Source organism: Macaca nemestrina, chromosome 1 (assembly GCF_043159975.1).
Source record: "Macaca nemestrina isolate mMacNem1 chromosome 1, mMacNem.hap1, whole genome shotgun sequence".
Lineage (NCBI taxonomy): Eukaryota > Metazoa > Chordata > Mammalia > Primates > Cercopithecidae > Macaca > Macaca nemestrina.
Genome location: NC_092125.1, coordinates 32,087,309 through 32,102,424, shown reverse-complemented (window position 1 = coordinate 32,102,424; position 15,116 = coordinate 32,087,309). Strand labels below are relative to the sequence as shown.

The following is a 15,116-nucleotide window of genomic DNA, read 5'->3' as shown; positions in this document are numbered from 1 at the left end:
GTCTAGGTACCAAAAATACAAGAGAGAACATACAGCCTATACTTCAGCAAATGTAAGTTGAATGTGCTTGGGGATGGATTAGAGGGAATCATTAGGTAAGCTAAAAGCAGAAAGGTTCAGCCTCAGCTGGATACTTACTGGATTTAGCCCAATAATTCAAATGTTTATAGAGGAAAACAGAACCAAAGAATATGCTAGAAACATGTCACTGAAGACTATGCCTACAAGGTCAACTATAAACAGAGACTTTAAACTACTTTTAGTTCTCTGGGTATTCTCCACTTGCTATTCCTAAATGAAATATAAAATCTACTGTCTGCTTTTTATACATTTAACTTCAGCATATTTTTTGTTTTGTTTTGTTTTAAGGAGTGGGGAGTTTAACAGGCAAGAAAGAAGGGCAAAGAAAAAAAGCAGCAGCTCCCCTATACAGAGACAGAGGGAGAGGGGCTCCAAAGCCAAGAGACAGAACACCACCTGCCACAGATACTAACCAGGTATATATGCAGAGGCTGGAGGAGGCAATGCCTGATTTGCATAGGGCTCAGGGGATGGGTTTGACTAGGCATGTCATTCAAGTAGCAGGCGGAAAAAGCTAGCCCTCCCACCCTAGCTTTTAATATGCAAATACAGGGTGCCATGATGCTCTCCGTGTGGGCAGCCATGTTGCCAGGAACATGTGGGACAAGGGCAAGAAGGCCATGGGAATTGCCATGTCAGGTGGACCCAGTTTCTACCGGCTGGCATTTACATATTATAGGTTGCTGGCCTGGCTCTAAGAGCCGGGGCTTTACAAGAAACTTTTCCAGAGATGCTTTAAAAAATGAAAATTTCCCAAGGACCCCTTTTCCTCTCTATATGCCTAAAATAATATCTTAATAACTCCGACAACATTCCCCACTGTAGAGATGCCACAATAACTGCTGTTAGGGGGTTTTGGGCCAAGACTCTTTCTGGCTACTTCCAGACAAGTATATTTTTAAGAAAGCACTGTATGTGAAAACAGGGGAACACCTGTATGTAATTTTGTATACATTGGTAGAGTTAAACCCCAGCCATATTTATTCTTTTTTCCCATCTCTTCTTTTTCACATTCTTTATGTCAGATCAGCCAGCTTGTCACATCAGAAGGTCATATCAAAAAAAGTCAAAGAACTTGGCAAATTCTAAAACAGATGGCAAGGCTTCAAGAAATTCTTTATAGAAAGGTTAAGTATATGGAGCTGAGCCAGAGTGATAGAGAATGATGGAGGAAAAAAAAAAATCAGACTCCATCTTTCTTTCTTTTGGAGAAAGAATATGACAGTACATTAACTGCATTAACGGCAATCAAATTGCATTTAATACTACGTCTTACAAGTTGTCACTTCTACCAAGAGTTAAAATAAATTGTGAATTCTAGAGTCTGTGAATAAGCTGAAACACTAATCCAAGAATTAACAAGATAAACTTCAGAAACAACGACTATCAGTATCTTAGGACAAACTGGATAACCAATTACAGTTGTCCCTTGGTATCCATGGGGAATTGTTTCCAAGACCCCCCAAAACTCCCAGATACCAAAATCCATAGATGTTTAAGTCCCTTATATAAAATTGGGTAATATTCCATAGAGCCTACACACATCTTTCCATATACTTTAATCTCTAGATTACTTATAATACCTAATAGAATATAAATGCTATGTGAATGGTTTTTATACTGTATCATTTAGGGACTAATGACAAGGAAAAAAGGCTATACATATTCAGTACAGATGAAACCATACACTTTTATCAAATATTTTAAAGCCATGGTTAGTTGACTCCATTCATGTAGAATCCACAAATATAGAGGGCTGACTGTACATCAAGAAAAGAAAATTAAAAACACATTCCATGGCAAATACTTCAATATATGTCACACTATTAAAACACATACACCAATAGTCTTGAATTTTCTTTGCAGAAGGAAAAGGTTTATTGATAAATAATACAATCTTACTCCAGAAAACAGTATCTATAGAAAATACTAAACACAAAACAGTATATCTGTTTGAGTTTGTTGTTGTTATTTTTGAAGAGGCAGGGAGGACAGCACATGTAGATATCCGGAATGGAGATACACCAAAATCTTAACTGTGGCGGAATTTTAAGCACCTTTTATTTTCTTTTTTATTTCAGTATTTTCCAAATTCTCAAATATGTATTACATCTTAAAAGTCCAAAACACTGTTATTAAGTAACAAAGGTATTTATTTAAAATAAATAACATAGCTAGTTTCTCCAAGATGAAGTCTTTTCATTAATATTGGTGAAAGATAACCCACTCGTTTAGAAACACCATATATCAAGAAAATGTTCACCCAAGGCCAGGCATGGTGGCTCATGCCTGTAATCCCAGTACTTTGGGAGGCTGAGGCAGGTGGATCATTTGAGGTCAGGAGTTCAAGACCAGCCTGGCCAACAAGGTGAAACCCCATCTCTACTAAAAACGTAAAAATTAGCCAGGCATGGTAGCATGTGCCTGTAATCCCAGCTACTCAGGAGGCTGAGGCAGAAGAATCGTTTGAACCCAGGAGGTTGAGATCGTAGTGGGCTGAGATCTTGCCACTGCACTCCAGCCTAGGAGACTCCACTTAAAAAAAAAAAAAAAAAGTTCACCCAAGAAATAAATGTGAAAAATACATACCTTGAAAGGTATGTATTAAAATTTTTAAAACAACTAGCTCAAATACATTATTCATGGGAAGGAGCTAAAATAAGAGGCACATTACCAGGGAACTTTTTAAAAATCATAAATATCAATTGATTTAAGGAAAACATGGACAAGACAACTTCTGAATTATGTTCCAAAATGAGGCATTTAGCTAACATACCAATTAAATATTTGTTTAGAAATGATATTTTCCATTGGGTGTGGTGGCTCACGCCTGTAATGCCAACACTTTGGGAAGCCCAGGCAAGTGGATCACCTAAGGTCAGGAGTTTGACAGCAGCCTGACCAACATGGTGAAACCCTGTCTCTACTAAAAATACAAAATTATCCAGGTATCATGGTGCGTGCTTGTAATCCCAGCTACTTGGGAGGCTGAGGCTGGAGAATCACTTGATCCCGAGAGGTGGAGGTTGCAACAAGCCAAGTTTGCACCATTGCACTCTAGCCCGGGCAATAAGAGTGAAATTTCATCTCGAAGAAAAAGAAAAATAAATTTTCCCATGCAAGGAACAGGTTTTATTTTATACAGTGTCATATCTGCAACCCCAATGCAATAAGAATAAATATCTTCCCAATGATGCCCTTGATATTTATCAAGAAATATCTCTGAATGCCTTTAACACCAGATGATAAAAAACATGCTCCTATAATGTAACACTCAAGAGTTTCTAATACTGAATAGTATCCTAAAACATACAAATATCATCAAAATCTGCTTTGAATAGAATGGTTACACTAGCTAGTAGAAACATAATCTTAAAAAGACTCAACACTTTAAAAGTATCTTATTAAAAGTTTTATATAATACATCCACAAAGATGCAACAAGAACAGGTGCCTCCTTGTATTTTTTTTACTACACTTTCTGATACCTTGCTTGGTCTGCAATTCTTCAGCAGAAGCCTAGCATATCATTCTCCTTATACAGAGATCATTGACCTCAAGATACTTCTGGTTGGATTGTCCAACCATTTTGCCATAGATTACTGAAATCTACTCCAGCAGGGTCCTGTAGAAGCACAGCAAAGTGTTTGTTGCAAGTCAAATGTGTCCTAACCCTTCTGTGGGACCTCCTAATCCTTGTGTCACAGGTGTCCAAGAGAGTCATCACCCTCACTGGGATTCCCTTCTACCACTGTTGGTGCCTGCAGTTTGAGGGGTTTTATAGTGAAATAAGCATCACAGTGACAGTAGTGGCAGCCATGTTGCTACTCCTGCTTCAGAAATCTTCCTTTAACGACAAACCTCTTCAGCTCTCATCCATGACCTCTGTAAAAAAATAAAATAAAATAAATAAATAAATAAATAAATAAATAAATAAATAAATGTGTGGCATTACTGGACAGTACATACTTAAGCAGTAAGAATGTTTGTTTGTCACCTGGTTCCTGAACTATCTGCAAACAGTTTGTGCCCATCAAGAGGGACTGAAATACTAACGACTAAAGGTGTTCATCACAGAACAGAAAACTTCTGGGAACTAGACAACCAGATGGCCAGTAAATGTAACTAAAAGACTTCAGATTAATTAAAAGCATAATTATTTTTTAGGGCAGAGAGGAAGATGTTGGACAGCTTCTGTAAAAGGGTCAGATAAAATACAAAAAGTAACTGGAATGCAAGCTATGTTGCCAATAAATCCCTTTATAAAACATAACTAAAATACAAAAATCCACATTTGTGTTTTAGAATATGTAAGCAACAGGAAAGTTGTTATTGAAAACTGTATGGCTCTTCAAAGTCAAAGACTTCAATTTAAAACCCAGCTCTCTCACCCAGTCTCTTAGCCACAGGATAAACAAAGGGTAATCACACAATTTCTCATCCAAACCACAACACTTTTGAGAATAAAAATGAGGGTATTAGTAATAACCTGGACAATAAGCATAAAGTAGAACTGCTCCAGGCAAAGAGAAACATAAAGTCACTTGTCTAATAAGACCCACCTGGTCATGGGCTGTTATGAGTATCAAATGAATGCTTAGCACAGTGCCTGGCATAAGCTCTCTATTTATACTGGGTTATTCCTCATTTAGAACTGATGTCTCATTCATTACCTGGAGGAGGATTTTTAAATTTTTTTAAAAAGAAATAATGTTTCATAAGAAGGTTTAATGACCACTGTCATGTATTTCTCCTTCAAACAATATATTTTACCACTAATGCCTGCATAATGTAACACTTTCTAAAATGCACTCTAAAAAATTTATAATAGATGGAGATAACTTGCTTACAATGTGCAATGGAACAAATATGCTCTCTAGAAATCTAGAGCATTTATTTAATACTATATCCAAAATGGTCTGGCCAAGAATTTCCTATAGTTTTTTCCCACTGTTTACCTACCACGATAAGCTCTCAAAAATAACAAACATTTCCCCTACTCTAAACCCAAGTGAATGCTATAATCCAAAAGAAGACAGTTTCATACCATTAGTTATGGAAACCTCTTGCAGCAATTCAGTTTCCTTCTGCAGCAGCATTTCTCTCTCCAAGCAGCAGGTTCTCCAGGTCTTCAAAGCTCATTTCCTTGCTGTTGAGTTCCAGTGATTCAGAAATCACACAGGTGTGTTAAATGATGGCTGCCAACATGAAATGCCAGGATTCTACCATCTGCTTCCCCACCTCTGTAGTGGAGTTCGTAAGGATCAGAAATAGCCCCCCTCATTCACAAAAACATACATATTCCTTCAGCATATTTATATTCACTACTATATGCCAGGCACACTAGCAGCAAACTTACAGGCATTCACTCTCTTATCTATCAGACCATTTTGAATAAGAAGTCAGTATACACATAGATATATAAGTGCTGGGGAAAAAAATAGATAAAACCCCGTCTAAAAAACAAAACACAAAACTTCAACTTCTTTCATAAGGCATGGGTTCTGACAGATAATTTCTACAGTTACACTCTAAATTTTATGCATCTGTGCAAGTTCAGTTTAGTGTAAAGCAAACTGATTACCAGGGCACAAGAACTGACACCACATCATGCTTTGTATCAAACTCACAGAAATCTACATTTCCATGAATTCCCATTTTGTGGCCAGAAATAAACCCAAAACTCCTGTTAACAGAATGATTTATTCATGTTTCATGATACAAGCTAGAATAACTATTGCTTTCAGCACTTTCTGCTGATAATTTATTTTTTTACAAGCAAACATACCTGAGACGTTGCCATCCACACACATTTATGAATGCCTTTGAAATGGCTGCAAGTACTAAGAGTTTAATAGTGCAACATTTTAAAATTGGGGATAATTCAATAGATGTAGAAAAGAAGATTTCCCTATGCATTTAACAGCATTTAATCTAAACCATTTCTCCTAACAATAATCTACCAATTAATAATTGCTATAAAAAAAACTTACTGGCATTTTCAAAGGACAACAAGTTGTTATACCCGCTCTATGTGAGCATTTGTATTTTTAATTAAGCCAATTCTCTGAAGCAAAATATAGCCTCTGAGCAAGAAAGCACAAAACAAATAATCACCAGTGAAAACCACACAGATCAATAAAATAATATTAATGCAATATCTAAATGAAAGCAATATGCAACTATCCAGCCCATCAGAGAAACAGGTATCATTATAGGCACTTTTTTATATCACATGGAAAAATCTACTAGGGCAAAGTAATAAGAGAACTGCAAAAATAGTCTCCCTTCTGAGCATAGGTAATTCACTACCATGGTTTGGTAGAAAGGCAACTCATCCAGTTGTATTTTTCTATGACAATTGCTAAGCTGTGAGAGTGCCCTACCTACACAGATATACCGGACTTGACTTTCCACATTCAGTTCTATGTCATTACAAATACTAATTTTGTCTTTAGAAATATGCTCCAAATTTATGTAATGTATTTATACAACAGTGAAATTAGAGCTCAAAAAGGTTACCCTAATTCATCTCTATAGCAAATTGCTACACTATAGTATACTTACTGCCTCTTTAATTTCACAGGAGAAAACATGTATCTGAAATTCTTCTGAACCATGGGAACTCTCTGTAAATGCAAAGCAATTGCTCTCTGTTGTTCCGTCATGTCCACGTGCACAGAATAAAACCTTATAGATTGGAAAAGATGCTATCTCCACATTGCTGGATTGGTCTATGATTCTGTAGAACAGTAATGAAAAGTTAGATAAAATATTAACTATCGAAGAACAAAGATATATTTCCAGTTAGGTTTAAAAAAAAAAAAGAACAAATAGTTTTACTATGACAATATATGATATATAAACATAACTATCTTTTTTCCCCTTTCTTTGTTTTTTTCTTTTGAAACACGGTTTCGCTCTTTCCCCCAGGCTGGAGTGAAGTGGCCCAATCTTGGCTCATTGCAACTTCCACCTCCCGAGTTTGAGTGATTCTCCCGCTTCAGCCTCCCAAGTACTGGGATTACAGGTGCCCGCCATCACATTGGGCTAATTTTTGTATTTTTTGTAGAGACGGGGTTTTGCCATGTTGGCCAGGCTGGTCTTGAACTCCTGACCACAAGTGATCCACCCTGCCTTGGCCTCCCAAAGTGCAAGGATTATAGGCATGAGCTACTGCACCCGGCCAATCAAAAGTATCTTAAAAATCACAAAAATAAACTGGAACTAACAATGCAAGAGAGAACAAATTATCTTCATTTTCATAACACACACACACACACACATGCAAACACACACACACATACACACAAATTCTTTATTATCTTCTGACAATTTCTTCACTCTTATGTTTCCTATGATCCAACTCATTTACTCCAAAGCTAAGTATACATGCCTGGTAACAACTATATCACCCATCCCTAAAATCTAGTCTTTTTCAGTTATGACAAAAGGAATGCCAGTCTAGAACAGTATAGACTATCCCTAAAGAGCCCACTTCTATTCTCAGCAGCACCTATTAGTTTATCTAAGCCCCAGTTCATTATTCAACTGAGGTCCTTTCTACCACAGAAAAGGTCAGGTGGTTCCAAAGATGAATTCAACAACAGAATACAACAGCTGAAAGGAGTCTGTGGGATTTGGAAGCAAATAATTCTCTGACTTTCCCTACACAAATCCTAAGTCCTGGCTGGGCACAGAGGCTCATGCCTGTAATCCCAGCACTTTAGGAAGTCGAGATGGGTGGATCACTTGAGGTCTGGAGTTCGAGACCAGTCTGACCAACATGGTAAAATCCCATCTCTACTAATAAACACAAAAATCAGCCAGGCATGGTGATGGGCACCTGTATTCCCAGCTATTCAGGAGGCTGAGGCATGAGAATCACTTGAACTCACGAGGCATAGGTTTCAGTGCGCCGAGATCATGCCACTGCACTCCACTCTGGGCGACAGAGTGAAACTGTGTCTCAAAAACAAAAACGAAAACAAAACAAAAAACAATCCTAAGTCCTGGACTGATCTACACATTCAAGACCCCTTCAAGATCTGAAATTAAGAAACTGAGGGGTAAGGGGACAACCCCAGGAATAAAGAGGCAAGTCAAAACACTAAATCTCTGTCAAGGTGTGTTTGGCAAATTGAAGCTAAACAGATAACATAGAAGACATTTTGAAAACAATTTTTCTTTAAAAAGACATCTTGACATTTTTAGACGCCAACATACAAACAATATACATGCAAAACCCCTTCCTGAAAAATTCCAAGCATTTTTACCAAAATTTTCTAAATTTATATCGCTATTATTTTAGTACTCGGAACTTACCTAAGTTTTCCCACATTCTAAACTTTAGAGAATGAGGCAAATTAGACAGGGTTTTAAAAAGATTAAAGCAACTTTCAGAGAATATTCCAGGCTCAAGACAAATTCAACCTCCTCTCTTTGACCTGGTCTGCTTATTTGTTCATTCAACAAATATTTGCTAAAATCTTGCAATGAATCACTTACTTCCCTAGCCACTGACACTACAGCAGGGAAAAATACAAAGAAGCTATTCTCACAAGCTTATAATCTAGTGAAGAAGATATCCAATAAACTAATAAGCAAATAAATATAATATCTATTCAAAGAAAAGTGCTATTTAAAAAAAAAGCCCAGTATGAAGAAAGAGGGTTACATGATATAACCAAGGAAGTCTTCTTATGATAAAATGTTTACTAAGATGAAACAAAAAACATTGGAAAATCAGGGAAAGATTTACTTAGGGAGAATAAAGATAATATGCCAAGGTCCTGGGGCGGGAAGTGCGACTGATAAGTCCTATGAGAATGAACAGAGAGGCTAGGATAACTGGAATGTAGTGAATGAAGAGAGAGAAAGGGAGAGGAAAGTGGTACTAACATTGCAAGTAAACAAATCTTCATATTCTTGCATATCTTACACACACACACACACAAATCTGCATCTTCTTTTGATGAATGAAGAGAGAGAAGGGAGGAGGGAGACAGAAGGACAGAGAGTGAGAGAGAAGGGAGTCCTCTTGAATAAGATTAGTATCCTTATAAAAGAAACCCCAGAGAGCTCTTACACTCTCTTCTACCATGAGAGAACACATGAACCAGGAAGCAGGCCCTCACCAGACACCAAATATGCTGGAGCTTTGATCTAGGAACTCCCAACCACAAGAACTGTGAAAAATAATTATCTGTTGTATGTAAACCACCAGTCTATGGCAGTTTGTTATAGCAGCACAAACAGGCTAAGAAGAAAGGAAGGAAGGAGGAGGAGGAAGGGAAGAACAAGTTGGAGCAATAGGTCAACAGTGGCTAACCATGATAAGGATTTCAAATATAACCACAAGTGTGACTGAGGCAAAGACTGAATGTAGGAGAATAACATTGTCTGACTTTTTTTTTTTTAATTGAGATGGGATCTCTGTCACCCAGGCTGGAGTGCAGTGGCGTGATCTCCGCTCACTGCAACCTCCATCTCCCAAGTTTGAGCGAATTCTCCTGCCTCAGCCTCCTAATTAGCTGGGATTACAGGCATGCGCAACCACACCTGGCGAATTTTTGTATTATTTTGCCCAGGCTGGTCTCGAACTCCTGACCTCAAGTGATTCATCCGCCTCAGCCTCCCAAAGTGCTGGGATTACAGGTATGAGCCACCACACCCGGCCCTGAGTTACATTTAAAGAAACTAAAGGTTCAGCTGACATAATGTATTATTCCTAATTAAGCATAAGAGGAAAAAGTCATTTTGCTTCTTTCCAGTCTAATGTAAGTAACTTAAAATCTATGGCTCACTCCAGTTTCTTTCAACCACTATTACCTGACAAGCTGAAGGCAGATTTTTATGCTCATTCAGGATAGAGAAATGCACATTACAAGTATTTTTACAGTTTTATTTCTATTTATAATATTCTAAGCGTAATTGTTGATATGGGCTTGGATCTGCAGCCCCATCCAAATCTCATGTCAAATTGTAATCGCCAGTGTTGGAGGTGGTGCCTGGTGAAAGGTGACTGGATCATGGGGGCAGTTTCTTATGAATGGTTTAGCCATCCCCTCAGTGCTGTTCTCATGATAGTTGAGTTCTCATGAAACCTGGTTGTTTAAAAGTGTGTGGCACCTCCCCCCTCTCTCTTGCTCCTGCTCCTGCCATATAAGACAATTCTGCTTCCCCTTGACTTCTGCCATGATTGTAAGTTTCCTGAGGCCTCCCCTCCTGAGGCCTCCCTCCCAGAAGCTGAGCAGATGGCCAGCATCATGTTTCCTTTACAGCCTGCAGAACCAAGAGCCAGTTAAACCTTTTCTCTTGATCAATTATCCAATCTCAGATATTTCTTTATTGCAGTGCAAGAATAGACTAATACAATTGTTCAAATGCCCCCTTTCAAACAGTGAACACAGTCTTAAGCCTAAACATGTTTACTTTGCATGTCTACAGTGAGTTCACAGCAAGTCCTACACCTGATGATGCTGTAACATTTTTGCCACTACCCAAAAGACTTAATACGTGTCTAGAGGAAAAAAAAAAAAATTAGAGCTTACCTCACAGAACCTTCTGGAACATTTGGTACATACAGGGTAACAGGAAAGGGGTACTGACTGGAAGATTTCATGGTTGCCATTGCCCGTAAAGCCTCTACTTCATTACGTGGGGAAGAAACCTTCATACATCCTAAGTAGGTCAGTTTATTAAATAAAACACTATCTTCTTCAGGTAGTCCACCTGGAGAAGATGGTCTGGGTGTACAAATTTCTGAAGAAACAAAAAAAGAAACACTCAAAAGTCAATGCAAAACTCCACCATCATTATAATCTTGCCAATGCCCAAAAAGAAATGAAATATTTCAAATAAAATATAGGTCTCTCTGTATTTTCATTTCTTTTATATTTTAACATTTTAGGATTTAAAATCTAGGATTCTAGGATTTTATAATCCTAAATCTTATGTCAGAGTTCCAGAGTCAGCCATTTCATACTTTCAAGTCTCTCAAAATATTATCTTACTTAGCTATAAGTTCTTCAGATGAGAGAAAAAATTTAAGCTTTATATTTAAAAAAATCAAAAATATAGACTACAAGTATGTAAAAGAAAACAGAACCTCTGGTCTCCAAACTCACTATGCCAAAGCAAAAGATAAGCTTGGGAACCGAGTCACACAATACTGCCTTCTTTTTGTTCCCAGATAGCTGTAAATTCACAACCCTGTGTCATAGCCTCATCCATATGCCAGGTTCCCACAACGATAGAAGGGCACATATCTCCCCAGATGGCTTCCCTCACAGATTACTCACAAGGAAATTCCTTGTGAGCCCCTAAATCTTTTAAAATATGTATCCTCCCTATAAACTAGCTCTAAAGCTGAGTTCTGTCAAATCTCATCCTGACAATTTCAATTATCAGCTTATCTTCACAGACACAGGACAAGACCAGAAATCATCCCTTCACTTACACTAAGATGAATGTGTAACTGGCTTTTTCCTCTACTTCTTTTCACATGTAAAATGTAGATTTATTGAGGCTAGTCAAAGCCTCATAAGAAAGCAACCATTTGCCTTACCGCCTACCTTTCCCTCTTTTTTAACTTGTTCTTGCACTTTCCCCTCTAAACGCTGAAGTTCCCAAAACCCCTCTAGAAAAGCACAGGTCACAGTTACTCCTGTGACCTATGTTTTTCCCAGGTACATACTAAACCCTTGACTAAGTAAACCTCTACAGATTGAGACCTGCCACTTTTTGGTTAACAAGTGATATAGAACAATAAGGAGAAAAAAACTACACTAAAGATAGTGCGAATCAGCCCCAAAATAATGAGGACTAAACAAAAGTAAATCAGTTAAAAGTTTCTCTTGACTGTAAAGATCCTTCACTGCACCACATTTATTAAGCAGCCTAACTTCCTAAGCAAAAAAAAAGCTATGTTAAAATGTTACATCTCATACCAACAACAAATGTCAAGCTCCTTACTTCCCTCACTCCTGGTTTGCTGGCTTCTATGAACTATGTTAAGTGTTCCAGTGGAATTTTTTTTTTCTCAAAATAATTATTTTTGAAGAATGAATCTATGATTGCTTCAACCAATTCCATCCCCATCATAATGAAATTCTTTAAAAAAAAAAAAAAAAAAAAACTGTTCATTTTATTCTAACAACAGCAGGCAGCCAAGGTCCAATTGTGGTTAGAGAGCATCCATCTGCGTATACCAGGTAGTATAACATTCTCCCTTCATGCCCCTACCCAAAATCCACATTCTGCTTGGCTTCCCCTTTGTTACCTACATTCATGCTGCACAAAATTAAGCATAAATGTATCACTTGAACTAGGTCCTTGCAGAATTTTCAGACTGCCATTACCAGGATTCCTCTTGTAGGATAGGATTTTAATAAATAATTCACAGAAGTCATTTCAAATTCCCCCACTGCAGCTCCTAAATATTATACTAAAATATGCAACTTCACCACTGACTTTTTTGTTAAGGAACTAAAGCCATTCAAAATGAACTACTTCATCTACCATATTCTTCAACCACTGAAACATGTTTCTCTTCCTGTTTCAGTCAGTTCATTACAATGTATTTCAAAAGGGATAAATAAAAACCTACAAATACATTTTAATATGTTTAAATTATTTTGTATTAGATTATTATATACATGTAGGTTATTACATACTTTTCTTAATGTAACAAGCACTTATGCAGCAACAATAAGACTGATGAGCCTGGGTGATTAAGTAGTTCAAGTGATCTAACATAGCGTGTAACTAGAGTCTTAAAAAAATAAAAAATATAAGATGAATGGGAACTAGAGAGAAACAATAAAAATAATATTTAAAAAAAGAGAAAAGAGAAGGCCAAAAAGAAGTTGTTTGAAGAGGTATTTTACAAATCTGTGTAAACCAAGATTCATGACTCTATAAATCCCAAATATAAAACGGTACAGAAACTGAACCAAAAATAACAAATGATAGAATTGGCAGATAAGGCCTATAAAACGACTATTATAAATATGATCAAGGATTTAAAGATAAACATCTAACAAAATAAGAAGAAAAATGAAAGACATAAAAAAGAACCAAAAGAAATTCTAGAGCTGAAAAAATATAAGATCTGAAGTAAAATATTCCCCAGGTGGATATAACAGCAGTTTCTAAATTGCAGAAGAAGAATGTTAAAGGAAGTTCCTTGGGCTACAGGAAAATGATACAGAGAAAACTGAAGAGCACAAGAAGTTAAATATGAGAAAAAGACATATTCCTTGCTCTTTAATTTCTTCAAAATATAACAGACTATTTAAAGCCAAAAAGAAAAACACCCAGGAGGTGGAGGTTGCAGTGAGCAGAGATCCTGCCATTGCACTCCAACCTATGCAAGTATTTTGTAGAATTTGTAACCTATGTATTAGTGAAAGGAATGAGAGCAGAAGCATAAAATCTAGAAGGTAACAAAAGATTCTTACAATGTACATGAAGTGTTATGATAGTATTAGAATGTACATGAGTTAGAGTTGGGTTATAAACTCCAGAGCAACTACTAAAATAATAAAACAAAATTATATAGCTAATGTGCCAATGATGGAGATAAAATAGAACATTAAAAATAATCTAGAAGGCAGGAAAGGAGGGGGAAAAACAAAAACAGAAGAGACAAAGAGAAAACAAACAGCAAGACAGTAAGTACACTTAGATCCAAATATATTAAAAATTACAACAAAAGTAAATGGTCAGCTGGGCGCAGTGGCGCATGCCTGTAATCCCAGCACTTTGGGAGGCCAAGGCGGGCAGATCATGAGGTCAAGAGATCGAGACCATCCTCGCCAACATAGCGAAACCCCATCTCTACTAAAAAAATATATATATATATTAGCTGGGTGTGGTGGCGTGCACCTGTAGTTCCAGCTACTCGGGAGGCTGAGGCAGGAGAACTGCTTGAACCCAGGAGGTGGAGGTTGCAGTGAGCTGAGATCGTGCTATTGCACTCCAGCCTAGGCAGCAAGAATGAAACTCCATTTCAAAAAAAAAAAAAAGTTAATGGTCAGCTTTTTCTGTAAAGGGTCATATGATAAATATTTTAGGTTTTGTGGGCCAAGAGACAAAATCTACAATATTATGCAAGTATTTATACAAGTGAGAAAACAACCCTCCACAGATTTTTTAACAAAATTTAAAACTTAATTATGAATACTAAAATTTGAATTTCATATAAGTGTCATATGTCACAGTATTATTCTCCTTTTGATATATTTCAGCCATTTAAACATGTAAAAACCATTTTTACTTTGCAAACCACACCATAAACAAGTAAGAAGTGGAATTTGGCCCACAGATAGTAGTTTACTTACCCTAGTCTAAACCCAACTAAAAGACAGAGATTATCAAACTGGATTTTCAAAAGGTATCTATGATAAACACTCTTTAAAGATAAAAATAGGTGAAAATTTTTTAAAAAAAAAGGAAAAACAAAAATATATACCATGTAAACACTAATTATAAGAAACCAAAAGTGGCTATATTAACATAAGAAAAACTAGACTTCAGGACAAGGAATTTTAACAAAAAGAAAAGGGATATTTCACAATGCTAAAACGGTCAATTCATTAAGAAAACACAAAAATTCTAAGTGACTGTGCCCTTAATAGCAGAACTTCAAAATAGCTGAAGCAAAATCAGACTCAAGATGATTGAATTGGACCAGTCAAATTGAAGTGATAAGTCTGTTATAATCTGTTATAATTTCTCTCTCCCACTGTTATAATTTATCTCTCCCACAGATTGTAACTGAAAACTCTTGACAGAATATAAAAAGCAACTACCTGAGGACTCTTTCCTTCTTTTTTCATTGAGATGGGGTTTTGCTATGTTGCGCAGGCTGGTCTTGAGCTCCTGAGCTCAAGTGATCTGCCCACTTTGGCTTCCCAAAGCGCTGGGATTATAGGCGTGAGCCACCACATCCAGCCTCTTTTTAAAAAGTAAACAGGAACAGCCAGATTGGAGAGGAAAGTAAAAACCTGAACCTCTGTTACGGTGGTGAGT

The 15,116-nt window shown here is 37.0% G+C and overlaps 1 protein-coding gene across 15 annotated transcripts in view; it reads right to left on the bottom strand.

Annotated features, from left to right (window-relative positions):
- LOC105484451 (RAB GTPase activating protein 1 like) overlaps positions 1 to 15,116 on the bottom strand; it is a 796,528-nt gene that overhangs the window by 703,600 nt on the left and 77,812 nt on the right. For all 15 annotated transcript variants that reach the window (XR_011607830.1, XM_071069699.1, XM_071069706.1 and 12 more), the window contains 2 exons: positions 10,634 to 10,844; positions 6,648 to 6,822 (listed from right to left, as the gene is read on the bottom strand). Coding sequence is in view for 14 of the 15 variants with exons in the window: in XM_071069699.1 (XP_070925800.1) it covers positions 6,648 to 6,822; positions 10,634 to 10,844 (386 nt within the window). In the remaining variant the exon portion in view is untranslated. The remainder of the gene's footprint in view (positions 1 to 6,647; positions 6,823 to 10,633; positions 10,845 to 15,116) is intronic.